The 15,383-nt window shown below is 33.1% G+C and overlaps 1 protein-coding gene across 1 annotated transcript in view; it reads right to left on the reverse strand.

The window, feature by feature from the left end:
- The window catches only part of LOC149213388 (uncharacterized), a 29,123-nt gene extending 19,931 nt beyond the window's left edge, over positions 1–9,192 (reverse strand). The window contains exon 1 of the mRNA XM_089390748.1: positions 7,855–9,192. Within this exon, the coding sequence (XP_089246874.1) occupies positions 7,855–8,519 (665 nt within the window). The 5' untranslated portion in view covers positions 8,520–9,192. The remainder of the gene's footprint in view (positions 1–7,854) is intronic.
- Between the last annotated feature and the right edge of the window lie 6,191 nt (positions 9,193–15,383).

The following is a 15,383-nucleotide window of genomic DNA, read 5'->3' on the forward strand; positions in this document are numbered from 1 at the left end:
GCCTTACGAGAGCCTATCAGAAACTTAGACCACTCCGATATGGTCCTTACACTATTACCAAGGTTGTGGGAGACAATGAATTTGAACTTAGCGTTCCCCCAATCCTTGGCCTGCACCCAGTGTTCAATGTGGACTTCCTTCAACCATACTTCCCACCATTACTGGACACATCAAACATTGCAGAACATCTCACACCTACAGGAGTAAATCTAGACTGCATGGAACAAGCTACATCTGATCAGTTCACGGACACACAAATCAAGAACACCTGACAGTAAAGTATCCAACTATATCAAGTTGTCAAAGTAGGCCAACTCCTTCACTAGGGAAAGTGGCTTACCAGGGACCAAGTTCAGAAGAAGTTTCCTCATCTCATGGAGGAACTCAAAGCAATGGGGACCATTGCTTCGTAAGGGGGAGGAATGATCCATGTGGATATTGGTAGCCACCCTTCTATTCCAGTTAGACCCCCACCATTGTTTCTTTCATATTTTTAGTTTCCTTAATTGTAGCACAATTTACTATTTTTGGTAGTTTTTCAGGTAGTGAACTTCCGGAGCCACTTTGAGGCCCTAAACAACATTTTCTTGGAAAGTCATGATGGAAAATAAGAGTTGTCAACTTGATATCTGTTGTTAGAAGCTGTATTCCTTGGATATATCCTTCTAACGAGCTATCATGTGCATCAAACGAAGATCGTATGCCAAAGTTACGACCCCGAGAAGTTGGTGTACCAATTTACCCCAACGAGGCCCATAGTTTGGTGTTTCATCTTCTACGGTTAGGTTTTTGGATGTTTGGTGTTTTCCATTGTTTCTCAATAATAAATAGGCCATCAAGCCTCATTGTAACACAGTTCAGAGGCATGTAGCCGCTACATCTCTTCTGAGAGATAAGTTACAATTGCCCAAGCTAATCTTATTTCCATTCTGTTTGTAAGCATATTTCAGTATCTGATATTAATGAAATGAAGTGTTATTTCTATTGCATCTCTATATTTATGGTTATATCTGTAATTTGTTGCATTCCTGTTTAAATTAGGATCAAGGTTGTTGTACAATATCTTGGGGTTAAGGTGATCACCAAGGATCATTTGAAAAACATAAAAGGGATCCTTTATGGTAGAAGTAAAAATCTTGATAGGCACAATCTTATGTGGGTGGAAAATTTCAAACGCTAAAAAGACCAAAAAGGAAATCTCAAAGGCATTGGGTAATAAAAAAATTTCCCACCCCCTAATAAAAGAATGAGTTTTGAAAATTTATATTTTGGATCTTGGGTGGTAGTTAAAGTTAGTAGGGAAGAAGAACAAATTAGTTACTTCCTCCCTAGTTTATTTAGGATAAAAATTCCAACGCATTTTCCTATAAACCTTTGAAAGGGTTAAGATAGCTTCAAGCTAGTGAGGTTTTCTCATCTAGAAAATATATGAGTACAACCAATGAATAAGGGGACCTAGGAGCCCATTATGAAGTTGAATCATTAGAATGAAAAAATACAACCTTGAGCTAAGAGCTAAAGGTTCTTCAATTTTTCCAGAAAGGATAGAGTACGGCTTAGTATTTTTGAAAGAAAAGGAACCTAAAACCTCTCAAAAAGGAGGAACACACTATATTTCTTAAGCACACAAATTTAAAAATATATGTATAATTTTAAAAGTGGAAATCATATGTCATTATTTTGGGCCCTTGGAGAAAATTCTCTTGAGAATGTTCAATTTTTTTTTTTTTTTATGTGAATTGTCAAGAGATGGAAAATTCCTCGAAAAATTGGCCTCAAAAATATTAATAGATGTACATAACCCATCTATCATATTTTTGTAAGAATTAATGACAATTGAGGAGAAAGTTGTGCAAGATCCCTCAAAACTTTTGGGTGTTGGAAGTCCAATTACATTTACATAGTAAGGAGACCTTTGGTTTGGGGGGCATATTTTTTACTTATACTAATTCATGGGATTTCTCATCAGGTATAAGGACTTCATTGTTTTATCTAAACCTAGGAAAATAAACCATGGTTTTGCATATGTATGTGCCTTATATGGAAAGAATAAAATATTGGGATAATATGTTCAATTGTGAATGCTTCAAAAAGGTTTGGCTGTGATTGGAAGGGGCCTAAAATTCACTACACTGGAATTGACTGTATGGGGACTATTTTCCAAATATGATTGTCTACCTTGTACTTTATAGAAAAATTGGAGGTGGGATTATTGGACATCGAACCTACAAAATTAAATCCTACTTAATAAAACAAGAGAATATTGAGAGGATTGCATAGAAAGAAGGTTGGATTATATTTTAGTATTAGAATCTCTCCTCCAATAAGCCATAATAACTCATTAATGGTTTCCACTAGGCGGACTCAACCCAAATGAAGCTAGCTAGTACATTCAAGCTTAATCTAAAATGGTTAAAAGAAAAAAAATTGAGAGTGGGATAAAAGAAGTGTAGCAATCTTTTGATTCTTATTTGAGAGAATCAATCTGTATTCATCGTCACTAAAATTTAAATAGCGAAAAGTAGGTTGGAGTGATATGGTAAAAAGAAAAAAGGGAGAGGGATGACTAAACTCTCGAGGAGTTAGAGGACATTCTTAGAGCCTTATTATGTTATAGTGAGCTATTTGGTTATAATTTAGATAATCAAAAGAAAAAGTAAAACATTTGGAAGATAAAAAGAGACAAACCCTTCTAGACAAAGAGAAAGAGTGGAGACTAAAATTAGATCTATCTGGCTCTAGCTGGTTGATGAAAACATAAGTTTTTTCATATATATGCCAATTGAGAAAAACATTAGCTCTAAATGAAATATTGGGAAGGAAGGTGAAGTGTGGGTGAATTTTTTTAATGATATGGAAACAAAAGGTGTTAACTGCTTAAAATATTTATGGTTGAAAATCAAGCTACAATCCATGAAGTAATTAGATTATCTACTTTCTTCCCAAGGTTTGTTAAACTAGAATAAAATCAAGCATTGATGAAAGAAGTAAGTAAGGATGGATTACATATGATACCTAAATTCTTTCAAAATAATAGAAACTCAGGTCTAAAAGGAATACCGATGCAATTCTTCCTAAGGTGTTATGAGTTCATTGAACATGATTTATTCATCAAGAACCATTGGAAAATTCTTGGAAAAGCTAAGGAAACTTCGAACAAATTATTCATAGCCATGATTCTCAAGGTTGATAATTTGACTAGATTTGAAAATTTGAACCAATGTCACCATGTAATTATATCTATAAAATCATATCAATGCTTATTACTGGAAGTTTGAAAGATTATCGCTAGAAGGTTGAAAGGGATCATGTCTTGTAAATATTTATTGAATAATTTTAAATTTTGGAAGTGAGAAAAAATTATGTGGTAGTGAGGTTTGCACAAGAAACATTACATTCTATTAAGGAAATTTAAAAGATTTGGTGGTAAAGGTGGATTTATCCAAAGTTTATGATAGGGTGAGCTAGCTATAAATAATGTTAATCCTTATTCATATGGGTTTTTATCTCTTTCCATTACTTGGGAAATGACTTCTATCAATTATTTATCTTTTGGTATCCTTATAACCAGTGCAACATCTAGTACTTAAGCCCAAAAATAGGGCTTAGATGGGGATTCCCATTATCCTCCATCCTTTTATTTATAGTTTCAGAAGATATAAGAAAATTGCTAATGGAGGCTAGTGGGAATGGGCGACTTTGAAACAATAAATGTTGAGAACTCCTATTTTGTCACCCACGCGCTCTTTAGTGATTATATCTTTATATTTTATGAAGGTTCTAGAATAATGGTTGAGATGCTCAAAGAAAACATTTCCCTTGTTTACATGGCTACAGGCATGAAGATAAACTTAATAAAGATCAAAGATAACCTTTTGGGGTATCTCTAATAGGGACAAAACTTTATCAACCAATTATTTCCCTTCAATTTCATTGAAATATATTTTGGTTAGAAATATTTAAGGCTTCAACCAAAAGATAATATGTATAAAGGGGGACTATTAATGGTTAATAACAAAGGTAAAGAAAAAACTAAATACTTGGTGTAATCAGTGGCTATTTAAAGGGGGTTAACTAGTTTTGGCGAAAGTATTGTTATAAGTGATTCCAAATTACTAGATGTCATTTGGATGGATACATAAAATACTATTGGTAAGGATCATGTATTTACATCACAGGTTTATTTGGTTACGAATGCATAAGAAAATGAAATTGTTCTAGTTTCATGGGAAAAACTACCAATACCAAAGGCTTAATCAGGTTGAGTGTTAAATAATATTTGTCTTCTTTAATGCACTAGTTGCTAAGAATGTATGACAACTAATTCAAGTTTTTGGTTATGAGTTCAAGTCATTAAAGACAAGTAAATGGCTCTAGATATATTGGAGAAATGAGTAAGAAATCATGTTAAGAGAAATCTAAAACACCTCAATTATATGGAAAGTGATCATTAATTTTTTTTTACCTGTTGGGAATTTATTGGTGTGGAGTGTGGGAAACAAAGACAAAGTCCAAAATGTGCTAGACCCAAGGATAAGAAATAAGGGCTTCCTTAGGTTACCTTGACATTTTATTTATGATCTAAGAGATGGGAAATTTTATACACTCAAGAATATTGCGAGATGGGATAGGATAACTACATGGAAACAACATTAGTTATCTTAAAGGGAGATCAATCTAAGGGAGAATGACACAGTTATTTGAAAACGTACAATAAACAATTAAGAGCATGTTATACTAGAATAAGTGATGATGAGGATGGGATTGTTTAGTCTTTAAATCCAACTAGGGACTGAGTCTGTGTGAGGCATTGGATATAAGGATTTAGATACTAAGGGGAGTTAGAGTCTCTAGGTTTGCTCATGAAAACAAGTTTGAAATTTTAAGTGCCTAGCAAAATCTAAAATATTCATGTGGCTACTATTGAATAATAAAGCTTTAATCTTGGATATTTTGTAGAGCAAAATTTTGTGGGACCTAGATAATGTTTTCCTTGAAAACAAGATGAAGAATCTATTTCTATCTTTCTAAATTACAAAACGAGTTTGGAGTGATGAAGAATGATTGATAAGATTGAAAAATTCTTGGGAAATGAAAAATATAGAAAATGTTTTCAGAAGTTGGTGCACTAATAGGGAAACCAAAATCTATAGATCTCTCCTTTTAACAATTTCTTAGGGTGTATGGTTTGTTGGGAACTTAAAATTGATCGAAGATAGGGGTACTTTTCCTATGAAATGTGTTTTCCAATGCTTAAATATATTATCTACAGTTCCTCAAATTTAGGAAAAACAAAAAGTAATACAACCAACTCAAGAAGCAATTAACACATGGTTTCCATGGGCATTCTTTGTTGATGCTTCTTAGGGAACCCCTTCTATGGGTGGGAAAAGATTAATCCTTCATTTTTATACATTCCATAGTATATTTTTCAAAGCTAAAGTTGGAAAAGAATCAAATAGCTTTTATGAATTAAAGGCACTCAAATTGGTTATGATGTTAGCGGATGAAAATGGAGTAACACATATTCAAATATTTCAGGATTCACGCCTTCAAATTTAGTTTATGAAACAAGAGTCAAACCTGAGATATTTCATGGTCAAATCTTTATTTCTTGATGTTATTCCTTTACATTCCACCTTCACTCATACTTCCTGTGAACACATCTATAAGGATATAAGTAAGATAATAGATGGTTTATAAAAAAAAGGGTTAGAGTTGGATGCAGAGGTTTGGAAAGTATTCAAGAATTATCAAGGACAAAATGAATATTTACACAATCCATAAATATAAATTTTACTTATACAACATTTTCTAACATTTTCTAAGTTACATTTCGTGTATATCTCATGGATAGTGAATTAAACAAATAGGAAATGGTCATTGATACATTTTTAATGATTAAAAAAGAGATGTAATTTCTAAAAGAAATGAGAGGAACCAATTTATTGTTTGGGAAGTAAGAGAGTATTGTTATCATATATCAAGGTTCTACTCATTCATATATAAAAGGGATAGTTACAAATGTTATATGCTACATGCCTTATAATGCAAACATTAATGTTTTACAACATCTAAGAACATATTCTATTTCTGTAAATATATTTACATGGATTTTTTCATTGGAAAAACATGTTATATATATATATATATAGGATTTAGTTGTGGTGGTAACGTAAAGATAAATTTAACTTTTTTTTAACCCATCACTGTTAAATGGATTATAGGATATTTTTCCTAATTTGTAAAGAGGTTTGTGTTTGTCTGTCAGTGTAAATCCCCTTTGCACTACATTTATCATGCATTGAGAGGGATCAAAATCCTTGAGGCACCCACATTTCCTTAATATTTTTCAATCTAAACAAATTTTTCACTTAAAGGGACTTGATCCTTCTCCACACATGATAGATCTAGAGTTCAAATGAGATGAATTACTTCTTTACATGGATGTCAATGTATAAAATGGCTAGAAGTTTTCCCCAAATTTGTAAGAAAGGCCACTTTGGGAATTACTATATATATATATTAAAAAGTACAAAAAAGTAGTCTACACTATAATGTATCTAGATAATGATACATATAAGGTATGACCCTAGAGTGGATGGTTTATTGATATATACAATATTTCAATTTGTAACTTGCTTGAATGTACCACTTATAAATGTCCATAATCCATTCATGATTCATAAACACACCACTAGAATGTTCTACCTCCTCGCAATGTTTGGAATCTAGTATTTATTCCATTCAAAATGTAAGAAATTCCTAAACCCTTTCGCATCCTAGCAATGCCTCAGATTTTAATATAAAAAATTAACTTCAATCAAATTTTGAGGTCAATCTTGGACAACTCTACTTCATCATATTTATTTGTTTAACAAGTTACAAGTAACAAAGTTCACCCACTAATCTCTATAACTAAACCTAGAAAAAACTTCAAACAGGTCCAGTAATAAGCTATAAGCTATTACAATAAGGCTTTTGTAGATCTCACATGAAATTAAAATAGTAAAACCACACAACTGAATTTAAGAAACCATGCCATAGTTTTGACAAAACTACAAGAAATCACGCGTCATAATTTAGTGGACAAGCATCCATGGAAAACACTAGATTATCACATATTCTCACATTTCTTATTACAATGCTAAATGTTGTTTCTAATAGTGCATTGCTCATAATAGTCCTAAATATGCTTCACTCGCCTCTTGACTCTTCAATGTGTCTCAGCCCTCACTCGATTTCGACTACTCTACACAACTTATCCCTCCTCACACAAGACTTGGAGCATTGTTCACTAACACAAGACTCAAAACACTACTCATAATACAACCTGATACCAAATGCCAATCCACGTGTATTCTTCATTATAGGGTGGCTATTTCAAAAATAGGAATTAGGGTTTTTAAATAGTTATATGGTTTTCTCATAAAAGACTTTAGAAATTAACAGCAAAACAATGTTTCATGTAAAATAAAAGACTTAAACTCCTTATACCAGCAACTCCATCTAAAATGTTCCGAAACTCCCTTTTCATTAACTTCAAAACTGTCTTTGAAAACCCTTCTCAACCACTTACGTTCATTTCATATCCATTCCCAATTTCCCATAAACTCAAATAAAAGAAAACAAGTTTTAAAAATGATAGAAACTATTCCTTTGCAACTACGTTGTATACTATGTATCACTACCATATTAAAAAAAAGTACAGGTCTCCTTCAGCGTCCTATTAAGATGTTTTCATGGGATTCATCTTTTAATTCTCAATTTATCAAAAAAATAAATGTAAAACTAAATTGATTCTAGGTTCATGTACCTAACTAATCCAAAAAATTTAAGGGTCGGAGTTCTCACCCATTATAGGTTGCCAGCTCGAAACCGCATAACCCTGAAGCGTCAAAAAGAGCCTTCCTCCATTCTGTAACTGTCTTTGGATCGTACCGCGGCCTTTCTTGACAACTTTGGGCATCAAATGTTTTCTCCTCTTCCAGCATGCGCAGATCTTCGTCGTACAGAACTCCGTTCTTGACTACCGTCCACCGGAACATCCGCAGGACTGGACCATACATTTCATGGCACTCAAAATCCGAAGGATTGACATCGTAAAAAAGGGGAATAACAGGTATTCCCGATTTCAACATAATCCGAAGCTCATTTAGACAAAAACTGGACTTGGCGTAATTCTTAGAGAAAATTGCAATGTGCAAGGAAGCGGTTTCAATGGTGCCAAGTCGCAGTCCATTGGAAATTAGGGTGCGGGAGAGGTGACTGGCAAAGGTTTTTCCTACATCAGGCCGGTGATGGTTTACGAAAACAATAGGGTTATTGTGGTTACCAGTTGAGGCCGATGGGGGTGCGGATACAAATAGATCAGTAGCATAAGTAGCGTGTGAGGAGAATGCGGAGGTCGATATGGAAGGTATAGCAATGGCCGAGTATAGTCGTCCCGCGATACACAGAAAAATGAGAATAGATTGAAGATGCATGGGAGACATTGGGTACGGGCGCTGAACCTCCATATTTTTTTCGATCTCTTCGTCTGGTTGAAATCACAGCCCTTTGCAGTTCTTACTGACTTCCCGCAACTTAGCACTAGTCCTTTGCTACTCTCGATAGGATATTGTGTGTCACATTTTATTTCAGAGCTTGAAAAGCAGAAGCTTGGAGCGCTCGCGCCTAGCCTCTTTCCGGTTGCAGGGAAGGATGGTCCACGTGACTCATCAAGGACCTCATGAGGAGAGGGAGAGGGATAGTATGTGTTGAATCCAAACACGAAGATGTTTGGAACAGGCAAAAAGCTAGGAGACGTCGCGCCCAGCATCTCCGATTGCAGGAGCGCCCGGTCGGCGTGGCTCCTCACGGACTTGGGGGGCGGCGGCGGCTGCGGCGGGAGGAACAAGTTGCGTTGATCCAAACACTTTGCAATATTAGTGCGGGACTGAGAAAAAAACAGAGTGCGTTTACCGACTTATCTTTTGGGAGATTGTAATAATTTCAAGAGTAATTCGGTGTTTTTATAATCTACAGGAAACGGTCAGCCTTCCTCGATAATTTGTGATTATGTCAATATGTATTATTGGAATTGTAAATGTGTTTATGGTTTGTTTAATTTGAAGAAATTAAATGGGAAAAATATGAAATTCAAAACATTTAATTATAAAAAAAAATTATAATAAAATATATTTAATTTAATATATTTATTTTTAATTATTTTATTTTATATTTATTAATTAAATAAGTTTATATTTATTAAGATATACAATGAGATAAATCTATCATTAAATAGAGTTTTATAATTATCTGAGGGGAGGTATATTAGGATAGAAGCAAATGTAGGAGCCTTTTGATTTTATACTTATTTTTCTATGAAGTGTTTGAAAGCTCATGTTGTAAAGATGGTTCATTTTTAAAAACCATATTATAGAGAAATAAAGGAAATTATATTTAATTGTAATAACGAGTGATTATATAAGGAAATATAAACATTTTATTTATTGAGTGGTGAATGAATAAGCAAAACCACAGCGTAAACAATGATTTACGTATGATTTCTAAAAAGTGAACTTTTATCCTGCTCATAGTGTAAAATAGCGGAGTTCGTATTAACATAATTTTATTTTATACTTCACTTATTAACTAATCACCCCTACTAACATATTGGTAGGTTATTATGTGAATATGCTTGACCTAACCCTCCTTTTTTGAAAATAAAAAACCCTATATATTCTAGTTTATCTCTTTCACAAAAGAATATCTTTCTACAACAAATACTTTTCCTATAAAAAAGAATTAACCTAAAAAATAAAAGTATGAAAAATATTTTTCTAACATGAAGAAACCCACACCTGAAATGCTCGTACCGTAATAGGTGATTAATAAACCATATGGACACCATAATCCCCCAAAAAATGCATAAAAACACCGTTGCAATCTTTGATTGTCTTAAAAATAAACTCTCTTTAAGTTGTATGATTTTTACAAGATATTGTAAATTTGACTAGAGTGTGACTGGATGTTCGGCGTTATAAAAGAGAAAACTACTTATAATACAAAGATTGAGAAATTGAGAGAGGGAGCCGAGCCTTGGAGGTAAAGGTCTTGCCTTTTAAGCAACTTTAGATGGACACATCCTGTTTCTGCAACAACGGAGGCATGGGGAGTTTTGTCGGTGGCATATTTAGCATGTGCCACGTATAGGTATGCTGCGTTATACAAGAAAATATAAAATAAGATGGAAGATGCATGAAAGCATTAAGAATGCGCGCTTCGCTGTCCATCCCGTCTCCAAATTGCTTCCCCGACTTTTGCTACCTACTCGCAGCATTTGGGCGTCTCCAGTTTCATTCGATTCCAGAGTTTCTGACGTTCTTTATATGCTCGCGCAGCGATGGGCGAGAAGCAATAGTCAATCATAGAGTTCTACATGCCAAATGCAAGGCGAAGTCTCTTTAATCAACCAAGATGATATCCCTGCCTGCAAATTTGACAAAGACGTTTGTGGTTTGCATTCAATATATAGCTGTGTACCATTACAATGCTTCCTGCTGTCAAGCCGCCTGTGTTTGACTTACTTCGTCTAGTCCCTTTCGTCCAACTAAGATGATTCCATTTCTTGTCTGTATTCACTCCATATAGCCCACCACCCGCTAAAAATAGGTAGCCCACCCACAACTAAAAATATGTAACTAACTTGTTATAGGTAGCCTAACCATCGCTCAAAATATATAATTTGTTAATGAATATTAAATTAGCTAGGATGTATATACCCACTTAAATTTTAACATAAAAATTATTTAAAAATAAATATATATAGCCCTTACTCATTTAATACACATTAGAAAACCTCATATTTGTTACCCAACACCATTGTACAACTCTGATTTTTTTGTTTTCATTATATAGCCGTGTTGGATTAGAATTCTTGCCGTCAGAGCCACTTGTATTTGACTTACTAGGCGTGCTCTCTTTTTTCCCACCAAGATGATAGTACCCTTTGTTGTTTTGTGGGTTATTTTCAATATTTTGCCGTGTCACATTACGTTTCTTCCTACTGCCACCGGTTTTAGACTTACTAGTGGAGATTTTTTATTTATTTATTAAATCCAACCAAGATGATTTGGGCGAGATAACACCTTTCTGGTTTGTATTCATTGCCTATAAATCCAACCAGAGAACGTCGCATGTCATTATTCAATGGTTTCACGTCACATTACCACCTCGCAAAGTTTCCTTGATCCAACCGAGATGTTTCCTTTTCCATGGAAGTGGCCAATCCTTTGGAACGACTAAGTCAAGGCAGAAGAGTTTAGAGGCATAATACCAAAAAAAGGAGACCGAACGCATGAAGGAAATTTTAAAAAAAGGTATGAAATTGCAAGCGCTGGCTTAGGAGGAGTCTTCACATGGGCATGACCTGATAACATAAATTGAAATTCATTAACACAAGGGATATGCCATTATAATAATATTTTAAATTCCTTACCATTAAAATTTAAAATTATAGAATTTATATTTATATAAATATAAAAAGAGGAAGTCATGGTTAAGGTCGTCATAAAAAAACATAGGATTGCAGGTATTAAAGAAAAGTTGGAAGATAAATAAAGTTAAAGAAAGAAAAAAATAAAAATAAAAATAAAACATTCACAAAAAAGTGAATGAAACATTGGTATTTCTTTTAGTATTTGTTATTTTACTTTTTTAAATAAGAATATTTGTAGGAATTACTCTCGCTTTGAAAGAATATAGCTGGTTTAATATTGGTAAGGATTTAAGTGGGATGATATGGAACTTGTGAATAAGGATTTTTATACTTTACGGGGGAATTTAAAAAAGAAATACTTAAGGACTTTGTGAATGGGTAAATAGAGGAAGGAAATGATATATTTTTTTTTTTAATGAAGAAACTCTATATATGTAATATATCATTATTTCATGCAAGGATAAGGGAGGTTATGTTTACATGTATGAATATTAAATTGTGTTAGAATATATTATTTTAGGGAACATAATATATAAGATGTCAAAATTTATGGTTTACACAAGAGAAAATGTGATTGGATCATGACTTATGGTAAGAAAATATTAAGTGGACATAAAGGAGGTTGGGAAGATAATGCATCAAGATATAGGTACTATAAAAGATAATAGGTGTTACCAAACAAAATGAATAAATATTTAGATTGTAAATTGAATGAAGGACCTCCTAAACCAATTTCATGAATGAAACAATGGATCTGTGGAAAGAGCTAATTAATGCAATTTAAACAATATTGGAAAGGTGAAATTATGAAAAACGGTGGGAAGGAGGGGCAATGCTAAACAATTTCTAAGTAAATACATCACTCAACAAAGAGTAAATGTTAAAGAGAGATAATACCAAAGGTATTTTCACTCACTATATAAGTTGATTGTGAAGAAGATATATAGTAGTTTTGCAAGTCTAAAAACAAAAAACAAAAAGTATGATAGCAGGCAAAAGAAATCAATTTCTAGGGCACTATAAATCAAAAAAGGGGAAAACCAATGATATCACACAAGAACTTTTAGTTATCTCATGGGAGAATTTTGTATGAAAATCCAACAAAGAGAAAGCAACCATGAAAAATCAAGAAAGGACCTCTTCATGGAAGAGGCTATGTAGATAGGTATTAAGAAGATAAGATTAAGGAAAAGTGAAAGACATCAAAGGGATGTATTAAGAACACTTAAGATGGGGAAAGGATTATGTTATTTGACACATCACAATAGTAAGTATCAAAATCCAATAAAGAGAAAGCAACCATAAAAAATCAAGAAAGGACCTCTTCATGGAAGAGGCTATGTAGATAGGTATTAAGAAGATAAGATTTGGGAAAAGTGAAAGACATCAAAGGGATGTATTAAGAATAATTAAGGTGGGGAAAGGATTATGTTATTTGACACATCACAATCGTAAGTAATAACGTGATCAAAGAGAGCTTCCCATATTACTAGATAATAAAACTCTTTATATACATATTCAAGGTGGGAGAAAACAACTATCTACATTATTGCAAAACCATGATTCTTAATCATCCTAATGCTTGCTAAACTCATAAGCCAAATTACGACAAAAAAAAAAATTAAGCCTGTGGTAGGTGGGATGGAGAAAAGATGCATTGGATTATGACCTAACCACTCCACCATCAATAATTTCCTCACACTTATGCAAATAATAAACAAAATATAGGACAACAAAGGCATGGCATTATGATGTTGTTCTTTAAATTTTAGAAGGGTCTTTGACATTTTCCCGAGGGAACTGTGGGAGATATTGAAAGAAATAGTAGTCCCAAATGGTTTCGATGCAAAAATCCATATGTTCTATGAGAATGTAAAGGTTAAAATCAAAACCATAATGTGCATTTTAGAGATGATGAATATTGAAATTTGGGGAGCCAAGTTGACCCCTCTTGCCCATGTTATTCAATGTTTACATAGATACATTGGAAGGATGTCTAAACAAGGAACTGTAGGTGTGGGTAAACCTATCACTGATTATTAGAGAGATATAATTGTTCATAAACAATGTGACACTCACAATGGGGACATTACTTAGCTTATATTGTCATCTTAAGGCCTTATAATCATTTTTGGTGGAGGTTGGAATAAACATGAACACCCCCAAAAAAAGATATAAGTATTCAATATTAGTATTCTTTCCAAAAATAAGAAGAAAATTTCCACAAATTAACATCAAATATAAGCCACTAGAGATAAATTAAAACCATAAATACCTTAAGCTAGATTTCATAAGAAGTTAAGTTGATGCACATTTACAAGAAAAACACTTTAAGGACAATGAGAGTTATTCTTATTGTTACAAAAACAACGTTTGGATTTTACAAATTGTATATTCCCACTTTAAAAAACTCATAAATGCAATACTCTTTATGGATGTCATGTGTTGAGATTGTTTATATCCAAAAACAAATGGAATGAGTGAGAGCAAGCACAAAGACCTTGATAAAAAATTGTGCAAGAGTAAAACACACTACCCTCATATGATATTCCTAATCAAAACATGGCCACACGTACGAGAAATTAGGAACCACTTTGTCCAACCCAACATGTAGGGGACTAAAATATATAGAAAAACACCAAAGATTTGTTTTTGAAGTAGCATAAAGTATCTTCCATTAATGATTTACATTGTTTGTCTGTCATAAATAGCTTGCTTGAATATGCATTCAGATCACCCATAAATCGATAGTGTCCTCGTTCGCTATTACTAACATTGTTCTTTAAAACAAAAAAAAACTTCATCGTCCTTTACCATTGTTTTAAAAAAATCTTGCACTACATTGCCAATTAGTTTCCCCTCATCATTAAAAATATATTCACAGTGAAATTATTAGCACAACCATGTTAGTAAATGTAGTTGATATATGTTGATCAACATCATTTTCATACACTAATTGGAGTATAAAAGGTGATAAATGTTGTTGATTAGCATATATCGACCACATTTAGTGATGTGGTTGTGCTACTAGATTACCGATGTGCCAAAGGTAGATTCGTAGACCATGATTGTAAATGGTTCATGTTGATTGCGATGGCTAAAAATGGTTGTCAATGGTTTGTCATAGTTGAGAATGGTTGACCATGGTATTCCAAGGTTGTTGATGGTTGATGACAATTGACCATGGTTGAAGAGGGTTCATGAGGTTGGAAACGTTTGATGAAGTTGGAAATGGTTGATGAGGTTAACCAAGGTTGAAGAGAGTTTATTAAGATTGACCATGGTGGATTGAGGTTGACCGTGGTCAGTCATTAATGTAATTTTTTTTATATTTTGCATCATTCTAACAATGTACATTAATGTTGATGATTTTTACATTGTTACATTAACAATACATTAATGTTGACTATATTTTACCATGGTTTATGTTAAATTAGTGTTAATATCAATGTTACATTAAGAAGGCCCATTTTAGACCTCAAAATTTCCCTAATGCAAAAAATTATCCTCTTAAGTATAAGTTTCTTAGATTTTAATCCTATGAATTTCCATCCTTAGGGATGTTCTAAAATATAAACAAACTATTAGTGGAAGTGGGAAATATTACAATCCTTGACAGTTAAAACTTCAAGAAAATCTAAGGATAGAAGTTAAAGTTTTGTCGCTCCTGGGAAAAATTATCACGCATAAACCAAATATGAAAACTCTTATTCATATCAATAAAACAACCTTTGTCTTCTTCAATTACAATGTTAAACAACTTAAGAACTATCATTTGCTTATGTCGAATTAACAATACATATATAGATGTAAATTTCAACCCATCAAGAACATAGATGGATGAAAATCATATATACAATTTACACAAATATTAGATAGTTTAAAACTTCATTAATATGCA

This window comes from Pinus tabuliformis, chromosome 1_1 (assembly GCF_031772625.1).
Source record: "Pinus tabuliformis cultivar Carrire ecotype Pingquan chromosome 1_1, CPIR1, whole genome shotgun sequence".
Classification (NCBI taxonomy): Eukaryota; Viridiplantae; Streptophyta; class Pinopsida; order Pinales; family Pinaceae; genus Pinus; species Pinus tabuliformis.